The sequence below is a fragment of the Tubulanus polymorphus genome, chromosome 2 (assembly GCF_964204645.1).
Source record: "Tubulanus polymorphus chromosome 2, tnTubPoly1.2, whole genome shotgun sequence".
Taxonomy (NCBI): domain Eukaryota; kingdom Metazoa; phylum Nemertea; class Palaeonemertea; order Tubulaniformes; family Tubulanidae; genus Tubulanus; species Tubulanus polymorphus.
Window position 1 is genome coordinate 1342163 of NC_134026.1, and position 16228 is coordinate 1358390.

The 16228-nt window shown below is 38.9% G+C and overlaps 4 protein-coding genes across 4 annotated transcripts; 3 read left to right on the forward strand and 1 right to left on the reverse strand.

Annotated features, from left to right (window-relative positions):
- The first annotated feature begins 1164 nt into the window (after positions 1–1164).
- On the forward strand, positions 1165–2301 carry LOC141900556 (uncharacterized). The gene is made up of 2 exons (XM_074787509.1): positions 1165–1244; positions 1403–2301. Exons 1-2 carry the CDS (start codon positions 1239–1241, stop codon positions 1976–1978), a joined length of 582 nt encoding a protein of 193 aa, XP_074643610.1. The 5' UTR covers positions 1165–1238; the 3' UTR covers positions 1979–2301.
- A 1366-nt stretch (positions 2302–3667) lies between these two features.
- LOC141900555 (TNF receptor-associated factor 6-like) lies at positions 3668–4757 on the forward strand. Its single transcript, XM_074787508.1, has one exon. It carries the CDS (start codon positions 3844–3846, stop codon positions 4753–4755), a length of 912 nt encoding a protein of 303 aa, XP_074643609.1. The 5' UTR covers positions 3668–3843; the 3' UTR covers positions 4756–4757.
- A 1138-nt stretch (positions 4758–5895) lies between these two features.
- Positions 5896–8472, reverse strand: LOC141900554 (actin, cytoplasmic-like). Its single transcript, XM_074787507.1, has 2 exons — positions 8169–8472; positions 5896–7357 (listed from the first exon to the last, which is right to left on the reverse strand). The coding sequence occupies exons 1-2, from the start codon at positions 8292–8294 to the stop codon at positions 6353–6355; spliced, it is 1131 nt and encodes a 376-aa protein (XP_074643608.1). The 5' UTR covers positions 8295–8472; the 3' UTR covers positions 5896–6352.
- Positions 8473–9147: 675 nt separating this feature from the next.
- LOC141900886 (uncharacterized) lies at positions 9148–14388 on the forward strand. The gene is made up of 4 exons (XM_074787943.1): positions 9148–9468; positions 10014–11012; positions 12840–12995; positions 13148–14388. The coding sequence occupies exons 1-4, from the start codon at positions 9343–9345 to the stop codon at positions 14150–14152; spliced, it is 2286 nt and encodes a 761-aa protein (XP_074644044.1). The 5' UTR covers positions 9148–9342; the 3' UTR covers positions 14153–14388.
- Positions 14389–16228: the final 1840 nt, after the last annotated feature.

Sequence of the window (16228 nt, forward strand, 5' to 3'; positions counted from 1 at the left end):
ACCGCATCCCGATCATAAACTCTCTATTTATTCAAGTTATGTTGTTTAGATTCAAAAAGTGTGAATTTGAAGAAAATCTGATTGATGGTAATCTGTATGAAGGTGATAATGCAGGGTTCTTGCTCAGTCACATGACTATATTAGGTCTGTGATAGCTGGTCTAGCGATTTTGTGTGTGCCACTTTGTATCTTGAAATAGACTCCACCTCAGTTCTAGATTGTATTTTAATAACTACTTCTTCGAAAAAGATTGCTATTTAAATAAAAACTCAACGGGCCAGAAATAAATTTGTTATGTTTTCGTTATTCTGCCGGTGTTATGAAGTAGTGAGGATTTCGTTACTGAAGTAAATCCCGCCCGGTGACGAGCTACCAACTAATCCTTCTAGAATATACAACTGCCTTCGTAAACTTCAAAAAGCAATCGACGTTTTTTTCAAAACACATTGAATCCATGATCAATGTAGTCGCAGTCCACCGGACTCGAGCCTATCATCAAAACCAGGATTTCACAGATTCGACCATTGATACCCCGATCTATATTTCCTTATTAGGAAGTTAAGGCCAACATATTTTACTCATCTGCGTCTATTTGCAAATCAAGTATATTTCCTAATTTGTCAGTTTACCGTCACCTCTATTATTTTTCCAGGTGACGCAATCTATGATCGTTACTCACAGCATTATCATCTTATTTTCTTCACGAATTGATTAAGAGTTGATTATATATTAATATATGCAAAACTCAAACGGTTTACGGTTTATAGATTTTATCTTTTGACTTATAATGAACACGCTATAAAGAATTGAAAGAATTCCTTATTGACAATTTTAAAAGCTTTGACTTCTTAATTGCAGCCATTATTTTATGATGCGTGGTTGAGCTATTTTTGACTTGTAAATTCCCTTTTTTATTTTGAAGACTGTGTAGGAATTTTTCAGTAGTTTCAATGTAATTATGTTTTGCTACTGTTAAAGTCCCCGACGCCTCTTTTGGGGCTTTTCTCTTCTTATGCGGTGATTTTCCATCGACGCGTGGAAATTTACGAACAAATTACAAAAGTATACAAATCATAACGAACTAGGAAGTAGTTCTGGAATTACCCGCGTCGAAGTGTATTTAAGCGCACCATGTGTCCAGAGATCAACATTAATTCAGAAATCATCTGATCGTTGCAGAGATCGCGGATCAATAACACTTTACTCGATTCTATCCGAAACTAAATCTATTTTCAAATATGAAGGTAATAAATTCAAACAGTTACTTTTCAGAAATAAATCGTACAAAAACGCGAGATGTACTGATATGATACTCATATAAGCTGTTTGAATGTTTATCTAACGAAATTAGTCGTTTAATCATGTTCAATTATATAATATTCCTTTTTCTATTTTTTTATAGGTAACACAATTTCTTATCGGAACATTGTCAACAGTGATGCTGGCCCTGATGGCTTTCACTCGTGGCGCACCAGTAAAATCTTGCAAGATGCCAAAACCAGCGGACTTAGCGGCCTATCTCCAGAAGCTTTCTCAGTCTGCAGAACCAGGATTTTTCGCAATGGCATCTTCTGATCAGATTCCAGCTACGGCTCAGTCTCCTTTCGCCACATCAATACCGGTGACAACAGAGAAACCCCAATGCCCGAACACAATGGCGTCCGGCGCCGAACCTGATGTGGCCAAGCGTTCTGTATGTCCGTGGGTACCTGTAGTCGATACAAATTCGACGCGATACCCAGAAAAGATTGTCAAAGCTCGATGTGTTTGCGACAAGTGTTTGTCGGGAGGTAATAACTTGGCACGCTGTGAGCACATTCTGATGATGATGACCGTTTTGGAAAAGGTCGGTTGCGAGAATGGAATTTGGAAATACAGAAGTACACAAATACAAGTCCCTGTCGGATGCGCATGCGCCGTTCAGAGGACTGCCTCAGTATCTAACGTTATCCTCGGCGGCTTGTTTAACTCTCATTAAGACCTGTTTAAATAGTTTACCGGCAGCTCCGAATTAACACAACTATTGCAAGTAGGAATGTAACACATTAAGTATTTTGTCACAAGCAACAACATATTTCCATTTGAAATTACGCGATGCGTTTCTTTCAAAGCTGGTTTATCTAGCATTTTCCCATTTTCTTTCCGTTGTATTTTCATTTCGTCGAATTTAACTTACAATATGGTCTAACGGGTGCATTTATTCTCGAAAGTGAGTTTTGTGGTAACAATTCTATTTTCGGATTTTTTAGATGTATATATTTATCTATTTGTATATAACGCTTTTTGAATGCTTTATTCCTGCTTCGGTGTTCAATGTATATATATATATATATACATATATATATATATATTGCTCTGTGATAGTAACATATTGTCATATTATATGCTGAAAAAGTATTGTTTTTGACGAGTAACCTACTGATCGTCAGATTTTATTGTTTTGTATAGTTTTCTAAATTATTACTGGTTTATGTGTTTTTTGTATTAGAGATATTTTTCCAATAATCGATGTTATGGAATTTTGTACTGCCATTTGAAATGTATTTTGTTTCTTTTGATACGTCACGATATATTGATGTTTTACGTAGGGTTGAGGCATACCTACCGCTCGGGAAAGAAACTCAATTTTGAACTTGAAATGTTTATATATTTTTACCTGAAATTATGATACTATTTTATATTATTCGTAATAAATTATCATTATTAATAAAATATCGTGTTTGCGTATGTTTCTTTTGTTTTTCCCATCCCTTGCCCGCACCGGGAAGACCCGCATGTTACAAGGAAATAGTGACTCTAAACAAACAAATCTATTCGATTTTTCATTATGAACATCTACCGCGTTGTGGATTTCAAATAGATTTTATGCAGAATGGTGTATATATATATATATATATATATATATATATATATATATATATATATATATATATATATATATATATATATATATATATATATATATATACATATATATATATATATATATATATATATATATATATATATATATATATATATTGTGATTGAAATGGAGATTCTGTCTACGTGAAATAAGGAATTCCCAATGAAGCACGGTGATAAAAGGTTTCTCAAACACCACACGAAAAATACTGTGAATGATTTATAAAAACAAAAATCAAGAAATATAATCTGTGCTTTGTATATATAATATCATCGATGGAGGAGTTATAAACACGAGAAATCCCACAATAAATATAGCCGCCAAAACCATAGTCAGTGCACCTGATGTTGGTTAATAGTCTTGCGCAGATATATATACTCTTCTATTCAAGTTTCTCATTTTGGTTGAATTTATTGTGGGATTTCTCGCGTTTATTCATCATGCACGGATATTGTCTTCGCGTCTCGTCTCATCATGGAGGGGTCATGTCTAGGACGAGAAATGGCGGAGGAGTTTCGTAGTTTATTCAAGTGTCTCGTTTAGGCTCAACTGTAACTTCGGGACAATGATTAATCAAAGGCGACGCGGCTTATGTTCGATCAGTCATAAACGTTTCTACGTTGATTATTGTATGTTAACTTTGACAAACTGACACAACAGAAATATTGAGAATCGGCACACTGAACACTAGATACACTAATAATACGAGACGATCGGGGGGGGGGGGGGGGGAAATTTAACAAATTAGTGAGCCGTATGAGATACTCATAAACCAACAAACCACTAACTGTGCTAATTGATGTCACAATGGGTTGTTTATGTTTTCAAGTCGACACGCTGAATGAGGAGAGTTGTAGTGCTCAAAGTCGGGTATATATTTGGCACACTGGACGAAACAGTTCATTATAGTTGACGCACGCACGACCAACGAACAGAAAATGGATATCATAGTGGATGCTACGAGTAATGTTATACTTTCAGACGACGAAATTCACTTCGAACCAGAACTGGATCGAAAGTATTCGTGTCCGGTGTGTATATCAGTTCTGAAAGATCCAGTACAAACGAGATGTGGACATCGATTCTGTACAAGTTGCATCGCCGGAGCGGTCAGACGACAGGATATGATACGCTGTCCAGTCGACAATACCTGGATTCATCGGGAAAACGATGTTTTCTTGGATACAGCTGTTAAACGTGAAATACTATCGCTGGTGACGCTGTGTTCGAACACCGCCAGTGGATGCTCGTGGAAAGGAGAGTTTCGTGATTTTGACGATCATAACGCTGTTTGCCTATTTGCCAGTGTGCCATGTCCGTGTAGTTGCGGACATACGTGCCAGAGACAGAACTTGTTCCAGCATTTATTGTTGTGCCCGAATCGCCTGGAACCTTGTCAACACTGTCACGAAAATGTGGCGGCGATGATCATGACGAAACATCTGTTGTTACACTGCCCGAAATTCCCGGTCAATTGCTCGTTGTGCGGAGAAAGTGGAATTCTTCGCGAGGACATTTCGCGTCATACCGACCGTGAAGTGGGCACGTGTCCTCGTGCGGTAGTCAACTGTCAGTACGCGTGGCTAGGATGTAAAAGCCAGCGACAACGCGATATCATCTCGCTGCATTACGAAGACGATGCGGCCGCTCATGTGGAAATACTATCGAGATTCGTTTCGACTCTAGCAGAATCGCAGAAACAAAACAGTACCGTAATTCAAGAATACAAAACAAAATGCGAAACTATGAGTATTCAATTGCAGCGTCAGGAACGCAGACTTTCGGAACAAGAGAGGACAATCGCTGTCCAGTGTGAACAACTGAAACAAATAAAACTTAACTCTAAATAAATAAGAAAAAACTTTGTTTCGGACACTCAATTTATGTATATATTATATGCATTTTATCTAACTTTAAATGAAATTTAAAATGTTTCTGTGCATCTGGCCGATTTTCATGCCTATGTCTTTCCTTACTAACGATGCTAAATATATCTTAAAACAAGTTTTATATATTAACAGTGGTAAAACGTTGATTATCAATTTGAATGAGTGATAATGATTTTTTGTACATATTCCTATTCATTATAAATGTCATCTGTAACGAAAATAAAATACTTTTGAAAATATCTGTATCAATTGAATAAATTTACGTTAAAGTCTTTTCTATATTTGGACGTTTGTTGTCATTCTATTAGTATAGATGTCTATGCTGGTATGCACAATTCATTTTAAGGTAAAGCCAACAGGTGGCGCGGCTAATTTCACGACTCAATAAGACGTCATTTTCCACGACTGTTTGACAAGGTGGATGGATTGGGAGAGATTTCACTAAAGAGATCGCAGGCAAACTCATGATTTAAATTAACCTTTCACTCAAGAACTTAACTTCTGATCTTTGGCTGAATTATTTTGGGATTTCTCTCGTATTCATCTTACGCGAATATTGTGTATCTCATCAACTTCGATTTGGAATGTGATGCGCTTGAAAGGAGGTGCGCTGGGAAGGATAAGGAATAAGGGATGTTATTTGATGAACAGATTTTACACTTTTCTACAATCATAATATACAAATCCCACTCTCAGAATGTAAAATCATGTTCCCTCAGCCAGCAATTTATTCTATAGTTTAGACTATATCCTAATAGTCATCTTAAGGAAGACGATTGAAGTTTTATAGTTTCTGGAGATGACTGCAGTGTATCAACGTCGAAACGATAAATTAACTGCGAACTCAATGACTATATTCTGCATTCCTAATGTGGAATTTTCATACTTTTGCCTCAACATGGACAGAGTGTCAGAGCCTCAGCAGTTTCAAGCCCTAATGTTCATCCTATTGACTTGTCATCCATGTCACCATCATCCTTCCAATTTAGTTGTCACGTGGTAAGGCAATTTCCTCCTGTTTTTGTCAACTAATATTTATATATACATGTCTCATTATCGATAGAAACAAAAGAGAACGAGCCGTTTGTTAGTATAATATAAAAGATAACCAATTTATTAAAACTGCTGACAGCTTCGAAGATTACATAAATGTTCACAATAGCATACTTTGTATAGAAATTTTCGGAAACTTTGGTAATTTTATTTCAAATTGATTACTCGATTACATCCTCTATATTATATAGACTCAAATGTTTGACTGACCGCTTGCAAAGGTATAAATAAATCAAAATGAGACAAACACACGTCATACGCGCGTCATTAAAAATTGCACTGTGAAAATTTGGAAAAATAGTAGAACAAAAATTGCCTCGTATTAGTTCCGGGACGATCAGATATGCCTCCTCATTTCAAAGCAATACCTTTACATCAGAGCATAAATGCAAACAGTTAAATTAGTAATAGCAGTAAAATTATCACAATCCAAGCGGTGACCACTGAAATGCGACTTCATACACTTGTTTGTGTAGATGATGCCGAGTTCAATGATCGAACGAAATTAGAAACATTTACGGTGAACAATACTCGGACCAGATTCATCGTATTCTTGTTTGCTGATCCACATCTGTTGGAAAGTGGACAGTGAAGCCAGAATGGAACCACCGATCCATACGGAGTATTTTCGCTCTGGTGGCGCGATGATCTTGATTTTCATCGTGCTCGGCGCCAATCCAGAAATTTCTTTTTGCATACGATCAGCGATACCCGGGAACATCGTGGACCCACCAGAAAGTACAGTGTTGGCGTACAAGTCTTTACGGATATCAACGTCACACTTCATAATACTGTTATAAGTGGTTTCGTGGACACCAGCAGATTCCATACCCAAGAACGATGGTTGGAACAAGGCCTCTGGGCATCTGAATCTCTCGTTACCGATGGTGATGACCTGTCCATCGGGTAATTCGTAGCTCTTCTCGAGGGATGAGCTGCTGGCAGCGGTGTGCATCTCTTGTTCGAAATCCAACGCGACATATGCCAACTTTTCTTTGATGTCACGAACGATTTCTCTTTCAGCGGTGGTGGTGAAAGAGTAACCACGTTCGGTCAAGATCTTCATGAGGTAATCGGTAAGATCTCGTCCGGCCAAATCAAGACGAATGATGGCGTGTGGCAGAGCGTAACCTTCGTAGATCGGTACAGTGTGAGAGACACCATCACCTGAATCGAGGACAATACCGGTAGTACGTCCAGAAGCGTACAGTGACAGTACAGCTTGGATAGCGACGTACATAGCCGGGGTGTTGAAGGTCTCGAACATAATCTGCGTCATCTTTTCTCGGTTAGCTTTCGGGTTGAGTGGAGCTTCGGTCAAGAGAACTGGGTGCTCTTCTGGGGCTACACGGAGCTCGTTGTAGAAAGTATGATGCCAGATTTTCTCCATATCATCCCAGTTGGTGACGATACCGTGCTCGATCGGGTATTTCAGGGTCAGAATACCTCTCTTGCTCTGGGCTTCATCTCCTACATAGCTGTCTTTCTGTCCCATACCGACCATGACACCCTAGAAGAAACAAAAGTAACCAATGTTTAAGTATTGATGTTCTTGATTGGATCTTGGATTGAAAACTACTATTTATCTCCATCAGTTCTAGTAAAATCTTTACATAAAGCACACATCTAACGCACAAGTTAACATTTTTCAAATATCATAGATTTTTAAGTTTTTTATTCATCAATGAGTAACAAAGGAATAAATAATTCATCGTCTTTTTGCAGCTCGTCCGTTCGACCTCTTGGGACATCCGGGACAATGCGTTATCATTTATTTGTATCACAATTCGAGGAAGAATAAGATTGTCTATCGCTATAAGCGTGTTTAATTAGATTTGTCTCGAAATGCGCAGACGTCGAGACATTTCGCCCTGATTCGATAAAGTGATACGGCGTATGATTCATACACGGGTGACTCGTGCGCCTAGGACGCGGACGACGCCGGTGATTCAGTATTATGCGAGATGTGATTCAGAGTTCATTTACATAAAGCCGAGACACAAAAGCGCAGACAAAATGGATTCAGTACGAATCGCATCCAAAGAAAATGAGTTCCCTTTAATACGCGAAACTGGGTTGTGAGAAAAATCATCTACATTCCAATAACAGAGCGTTTTCAGTAGCATTTAATCGATTGCATATCTATTTAGAATTCGGGCGTGGTCAACTGCCTCGCCCTAAGCGCGAGTCGACGATTTTTCATCGATTCTGCTCAGAAATTAAGTGATGTTTAAAAGAAAATACGTTTACGATAATACAATACGTTGTATATGCACTTTTACATTATAAATTGTAATAAATGAGATAAATGCAAAATTTACCTGATGTCTGGGTCGTCCAACAATGGACGGGAAAACGGCTCTAGGAGCATCGTCTCCAGCGAATCCGGCTTTACACATTCCAGATCCATTGTCTACGACAAGAGCGGCAACATCTTCGTCACACATTTTTGTTGTATGTATTAGTTTTAATTAGTAAATTAGAATATGGAAGAGCAGCGATGAACAAGCACCCGATTCTGGCGGTTCGTTGGCAAAGAAGATCGGACAGCCGAGTGATGGTATTGAAACCCTCGAGCGCTGAATAGCCAGAATTGGATGACAGCTGTTTGATTCGACGCAAACGAAATTTCCTTATATGGAAATGCCGACGATCATCATCATAAATGTATGGTGTACCATAATAGTTCCGATGTAAAAGCATTGTGTTTTTCAGTGGATGTAGGTTAGCGAATATACAGTTCGTGAAAACTAGAGTTCTACAATTGCAGGTCACAATTATATCCTCCAACGCTAGTTAACCTCGTCTCATTCAAAGAATTATTTACGCAAAAGACATTTTCTTCATACATAAAAAAATCGAAAGCCTCGTTGTTTTAATTTCAAAGCCATTTATGAATACCGAAGGCCACCTTATTTTGTGAATGAAATTTATAAAATTTTCGAAGTTGTTCGTTAAATTTAGCTTCTGAGAATTATAAGCATGGAATAGTAAGTGTTCTAGATTATTGGAAATGATCGAGGCAGCATTCACAGTGCGTCAGATGGTATCCGCCCAGTGCTGTGTCATCAGCAGTTTATTGAGCGCGCGACACCATGTTATAACCATATATGGCAAACAAGCCGGCTAACTGACGATTAGTACTGCGCAGAACTGAATGTAGAAACCAATAACTGTAACGCACTTTCCCTTTAATACCTATAATAAATTCGTGCCAATTGCGGTTAATTTCATCGTCAGAACATTGGGAATATACGACGATTCGTAGGTTACTTTGTTTTGGCGTGACCTCAGTGCACAAGTTGGCGCGGCACAGAGGCACATAATAGCTGTGCGATTTATGCCCATATAAGGAAGTCCAGGGTTTGACAAGCGCGAATGAATGATAGCGCCGGTGCCGGCTGAGTTGACGGAGATCCATCGCGAAAACTTCTTTTCGCATTTAATTTTACCCGGTCTTACTGTCGTGAAGCCGAACCTCTGAAATCCCCAACAATGTGTGACGAAGACATTGCAGCACTTGTCATCGACAATGGATCTGGAATGTGTAAAGCCGGATTCGCTGGAGACGATGCTCCTAGAGCCGTTTTCCCGTCCATTGTTGGACGACCCAGACATCAGGTAAATTTTTTCAAACTTTGTTTTGTGTAAAAGATTTGGCTGAATCAAACTCTACAGAACTGGTATAAAAATTTATATATATCTATATATATATATATATATATAGAATTATAAAAATGCTGACATTTCTATAAATCACGCGCCCTGGGAAAAAAATCTTCATTTATTGACCTGGTAGAGTTTTATCAATGAAACACCTAATATCTGTCTGGACTCAAGTGGCTACCGTTTGAAGTTACCTATATCTATTTGTCATTAAGGATAACACACAGCAGTGCCCTTCCTAGATAAAATATGCGCTCGCAAAAAACGTTTACAATGCCTTTTATGGAATTGTAGGCTTTGACCTCAAGTTGGCATATCAAACAAGCGAGACGACAAACATATTATTATGGCAATTCCCCAATTAACAAAAGTTTACCATTGACTTAAACGTGATTTTCCATTGCGATTTTCTATCTGCCTGTGGAAAAGTATATGCACAAGTTGTCCATCCAGAAATAAATCATCAAATCTAATATTTTATCGTAATTTGTGTTTTCTAGGGTGTCATGGTCGGTATGGGACAGAAAGACAGCTATGTAGGAGATGAAGCTCAGAGCAAGAGAGGTATTCTGACCCTGAAATACCCGATCGAGCACGGTATCGTCACCAACTGGGATGATATGGAGAAAATCTGGCATCATACTTTCTACAACGAGCTCCGTGTAGCCCCAGAAGAGCACCCAGTTCTCTTGACCGAAGCTCCACTCAACCCGAAAGCTAACCGAGAAAAGATGACGCAGATTATGTTCGAGACCTTCAACACCCCGGCTATGTACGTCGCCATCCAAGCTGTACTGTCACTGTACGCTTCTGGGCGTACTACCGGTATCGTCCTCGATTCAGGTGATGGTGTCTCTCACACTGTACCGATCTACGAAGGTTACGCTCTGCCACACGCCATCCTTCGTCTTGATTTGGCCGGACGAGATCTTACCGATTACCTCATGAAGATCTTGACCGAACGTGGTTACTCTTTCACCACCACCGCTGAAAGAGAAATCGTTCGTGACATCAAAGAAAAATTGTGCTACGTCGCGTTGGATTTCGAACAAGAGATGCACACCGCTGCCAGCAGCTCATCCCTCGAGAAGAGCTACGAATTACCCGATGGACAGGTCATCACCATCGGTAACGAGAGATTCAGATGCCCAGAAGCTATGTTTCAACCATCGTTCTTGGGCATGGAATCGGCTGGAATTCACGAAACCACTTATAACAGTATTATGAAGTGTGACGTTGATATCCGTAAAGACTTGTACGCCAACACTGTACTTTCTGGTGGTTCCACGATGTTCCCGGGTATCGCTGATCGTATGCAAAAAGAAATTTCTGGATTGGCGCCGAGCACGATGAAAATCAAGATCATCGCGCCACCAGAGCGAAAATACTCCGTATGGATCGGTGGTTCCATTCTGGCTTCACTGTCCACTTTCCAACAGATGTGGATCAGCAAACAAGAATACGATGAATCTGGTCCCAGTATCGTTCACCGTAAATGTTTTTAAACTAATCAAATGGACATAAATTATCATTTTTTCAAAATTTCTTAACGAAAAAACAATGTCTCAACCTCTTTGTGTTCATTCGCACATTCTGTTTCACACCAACACGCCACCTAGCGTAAGTAATTCATGATATTTTAGGCGGATCCAAGGTCTCGAAATACTTTTGTATTGTGTTACATATATACTTAAATTAAATATTATTTATTAACGACAATTGAGTTCTTCGACTTTATTTCCCAACATGTCTGAGTGTGTTCGGTTGTCTACGGGGTATTAGGACAATGCGTTCATTATAAACAAAAGGAACCCGACGACCGTACAAGAACTTGAACCGAGGATTTAATAAGTCAGTCCCTTAGATACACAACCATACGAATTAGAATAACCACATGTTTAATGAGCACGCTATTGGAACTTGACAAATAATTCTTTATCGAAACACGAAGCGTTAATAGCATCCGCCTTTCGTGGAATGAAGAGTTTGCATCCGGAGCGTTTCAAAATGTGAATAATCACTGCGACACTTATTGAGGGTTGCCCACGCTTATATTTCAGCGAATGTTTACAAGTTTTGTAAAGCTAATTAATTCAACTCTCCTCTAAAATGTATATGCAACGTGATGCCGTGTTTCATATCCATTTGTCGGGTCATCCAGGGTTTAGTGCTAGTGACTACGCAGTTGTCACAACAACACTGGGTATTCAAAAGTTCAAGTCAAGTAAATCTATTTCACTGAAAAGACAAAATGCATGTGTTCAATCATGGCCTATATTATATAAACTACAGTGCAGTTATTTGAAAAAGGTTTTGGATGATTCTAAACTTTTGAATTAATATTCTGTACAGTACATAGTGATAATTCATGCATTGTTATGAGGGCCAAGCAAAGCCTATATATGGACGTTGACCACGCGATCGCTCAGAATGAGAGCAAAATTAGGTTGATAGAGTTACATGCATATTTTCAATTTTCAATGTGAGAAGCGATTACTGAGTAGAAGGAAATGAGATATGATTTGATATTGAGTATTTACAACGCACAATGGTTTCAAACAATATTTATATTTATCACATATCCTGGATCCTCGTCAATCCGGTGTTTGACGGTTACATTGTCTGACGTGTTGTTTTTCGCCGCATATTTAGGAGGTTGCAACGGATACCGGGAAGAGTTGACCCAAATTTCCTCCTAACGATGACGAATAACTTCCCAGTTGGGTTGTTTTAAAAGACCGAGCTTATGCTAATTCTACATATATTTTGCTTTTAATTATGATCGGGGACCAAACATGTTGGGTATGCGGGTATGTAGAACCGAGGCCGTGTCACCTGGAGTTCACAAATCCATATAAGGATTTTGTCAGTTATCAGTCACGCGACTTTAATTGCAGCTTGTATCGCCAAATATCTCTCCACATTGATAAGATATTCGATGAAATATACAAAAAGGAAAAAAAAAGAGAACGCGAAATAAATGGCAAAAGCCGATTACCGCCGATATCAAATTAACGGTTTTCTAGTTGTTAATGTCACATTCTTTAGTAACAGACGGCTCGCGATATATAAGTATACATAGTAATATAGGTCTATTGAATATCCGGGAGCAAGCCTAAACAGACGGGTTTTATATCTATTCAAATGCGGAAATGTAATTGAATGGCCTATATAATAGGCCCGCAAAATTTTTACCATATAAGGCAATAGTTTAGCTCGGGGATTTTCGAATGGCTGGGTTTATAAGTCCGTCCGAACTGGCGAGACCGCACTTCCTACTAAGCTGTCGGGAGAGAGACTTGTGTCTATCGGAATTTATTGCTTGAAATCGAGGATTCACAACTGAAAATCTCAAAATGTGTGACGAAGATGTTGCCGCTCTTGTCGTAGACAATGGATCTGGAATGTGTAAAGCCGGATTCGCTGGAGACGATGCTCCTAGAGCCGTTTTCCCGTCCATTGTCGGACGACCCAGACATCAGGTAAATTTTGCAAACGAAATCATTTTTACAAATTGTGAATTAATTAATTTTTCAATTTGTCGATAAAACTCGGGACAAACTTCATGGATCTGAATTGAGCGTTGGCACCTTTCAATAGATTCTTATGTCTCTCTCAATTTTAATTTCTTTAGGGTGTCATGGTCGGTATGGGACAGAAAGACAGCTATGTAGGAGATGAAGCCCAGAGCAAGAGAGGTATTCTGACCCTGAAATACCCGATCGAGCACGGTATCGTCACCAACTGGGATGATATGGAGAAAATCTGGCATCATACTTTCTACAACGAGCTCCGTGTAGCCCCAGAAGAGCACCCAGTTCTCTTGACCGAAGCTCCACTCAACCCGAAAGCTAACCGAGAAAAGATGACGCAGATTATGTTCGAGACCTTCAACTCACCAGCTATGTACGTCGCTATCCAAGCTGTACTGTCACTGTACGCTTCTGGACGTACTACCGGTATCGTCCTCGATTCAGGTGATGGTGTCTCTCACACTGTACCGATCTACGAAGGTTACGCTCTGCCACACGCCATCATTCGTCTTGATTTGGCCGGACGAGATCTTACCGATTACCTCATGAAGATCTTGACCGAACGTGGTTACTCTTTCACCACCACCGCTGAAAGAGAAATCGTTCGTGACATCAAAGAAAAGTTGTCATACGTCGCGTTGGATTTCGAACAAGAGATGCAGACCGCTGCCAGCAGCTCATCCCTCGAGAAGAGCTACGAATTACCCGATGGACAGGTCATCACCATCGGTAACGAGAGATTCAGATGCCCCGAAACCTTGTTCCAACCATCGTTCATCGGTATGGAATCTGCTGGTGTCCACGAAACCACTTATAACAGTATTATGAAGTGTGACGTTGATATCCGTAAAGACTTGTACGCCAACACTGTACTTTCTGGTGGTACCACGATGTTCCCGGGTATCGCTGATCGTATGCAAAAAGAAATCTCAGCTCTCGCTCCACCAACCATGAAGATCAAGATCATCGCGCCACCAGAGCGAAAATACTCCGTATGGATCGGTGGTTCCATTCTGGCTTCACTGTCCACTTTCCAACAGATGTGGATCAGCAAACAAGAATACGATGAATCTGGTCCCAGTATCGTTCACCGTAAATGTTTCTAATTTCTTTATAGACTTTAATGACAAATAATGTGATAAGAAAAGATGTGTGCAGTGATATAGTTTTGCTCAATCATTAAGCCACACGAACATGCTTCATTGCGATCGCTAGAACAAACTCCCTTCAATAGACGTTTTCTGTTATCTATATAATTTATGAATTATGTGTATTTCAGAGAATTTCCTCGAATGTTATGTATTTTCTATTAAACAGACTGAATAAAATGATATTAAGATTATTATTGAGTTAGCATTGTGTTTTATTTCATATCGTCTCCCGTTGACATCGGATGAGGACTTCGTGATATCGAGGACTAGACTTTCCAAGGACCCACTTACCACCTTATAAAACAACTCCGACTATCAAAATGAGATATAGTTAAAACTTATTTGCGTAACTTTTCATTTTGATGAGGACAAGAGGATTTTTTATGTCTTACCAATATATCTTCATCTTGACAAACAGTTTTTTTAGTTCTCTGGCAAAACACTGAATTGAGGACCCGACAGGTAAAGAATGTATGCTGAGAATTAAACCCGAGTTTAGGGAGTCTAAATAGGTATAGTATAAGAGGACTTAATGAGCCCTGGCATCAGTGGTCTACAGATTATAATCACAGCAGTGTCGATGGATCTTACGGATGGATCGCGCATTTTAAGATAGAGTTTGTCCCCGTTAATCATTTGATAGGTAGATTTCGTCTGATTTGCTTTGATTTCGTGTCCCTTATAAACCTACTACACCTACCGAGTGAAGATGGGGTAAGATTCTGAAATCGAATTCGTAGTACAGATATAGTTGTGTGATCGGCGGTCGATTTTTCTGTTTGAATCGATGTACATAATTGGGTAAATTCGATTCCGGTCCCATCTTCAAGCAGGGATGTGTACTTCCCTGCTTCAAACAACTGATTTGGGGCAGCGACTTTCCATAAATTGGAATAGTGTTCGACCACACCACATTGAATGGTGGCAGCACTATACGGTAATTTGAAAGTAAAGGCTGTGTCAGTTCTGAGGAATCATATCAAATTATTTATTGTTCATAATAACATTATTCGTCAAAGATTAGTATTGTGTTTGTATTTGTTAACTGTTTTGTTCTCATTGATTATTCTCTGTAGTGTTCTTATCATGTGTATGTATGTTATCGCCACCCTCTTCAGTCCACTTCACTTAAGTTACATAATTTGTTTTTACTCTGAACTGTTTAGAATTCCTGTGGTTTCCACGGTACCCCTTGATGTTTTATTGCTTGGTCTGTTTATCTTAAGTTTTGACACACTGCTTCTATTTTAGATCCTGTGAGTTTATATGCTTTGTAACTTGTTTTTCTGGTCATTCCACCTGATGATGGCTGTTAGTCAACAGCCGAAACGTTGTGGTTTCGTAATAATAAATTTGATAGTATAATTTCAAATTCGAAGTGTGGGATTTCTTCATTTAACTACAGTTTACACGGTTTATTCGACAACTAACTATGTATGTACGTATATATTATCCATGATTAGTTACTTTTAGTCTTGATTAAAAAGCTATTTGTTCTCCTCTGTATATATACCCTTTGTTTTTAGTGATAATCTCACACCTGACAATAATCTCTCGGGTGAGATCGAAACGTCGTGTATTTTACATTTTAGATTTTATAATTCTTTTAATTTGTACATAGTGGGTTTTTATCTCATTCGTTCACCACGTTTGAGTGTGGCTATCGTACTATAAGGGTGTTTTATTTTGTGATTGTGTGTTGTTTCTCTAATGATACCTATAATGAGCTTGAGTGTACAGAAAATGATAGTTTTTCAGATATCGTGGTCGCTCATGTATAGTGTCACGAATAACCAATGAATTCATCTGTTCCAATGTATTCAAGTTTTTCGTCTACCACATTTTCAAATCGAAAGGTAAAAAGTGGAAAAAAAACGGGCAGACGATTATTTCCGAATTCGACTTTTTCTAATTGAATATATTCACACTGACGTATAATGACGAATCACGTGGTATTTTTCAGATCTGATAACGCTGAAGACCGAGATGTCTGTTTAATGTCATCTTGGCGTGTATCATTGTCTCTGTCGA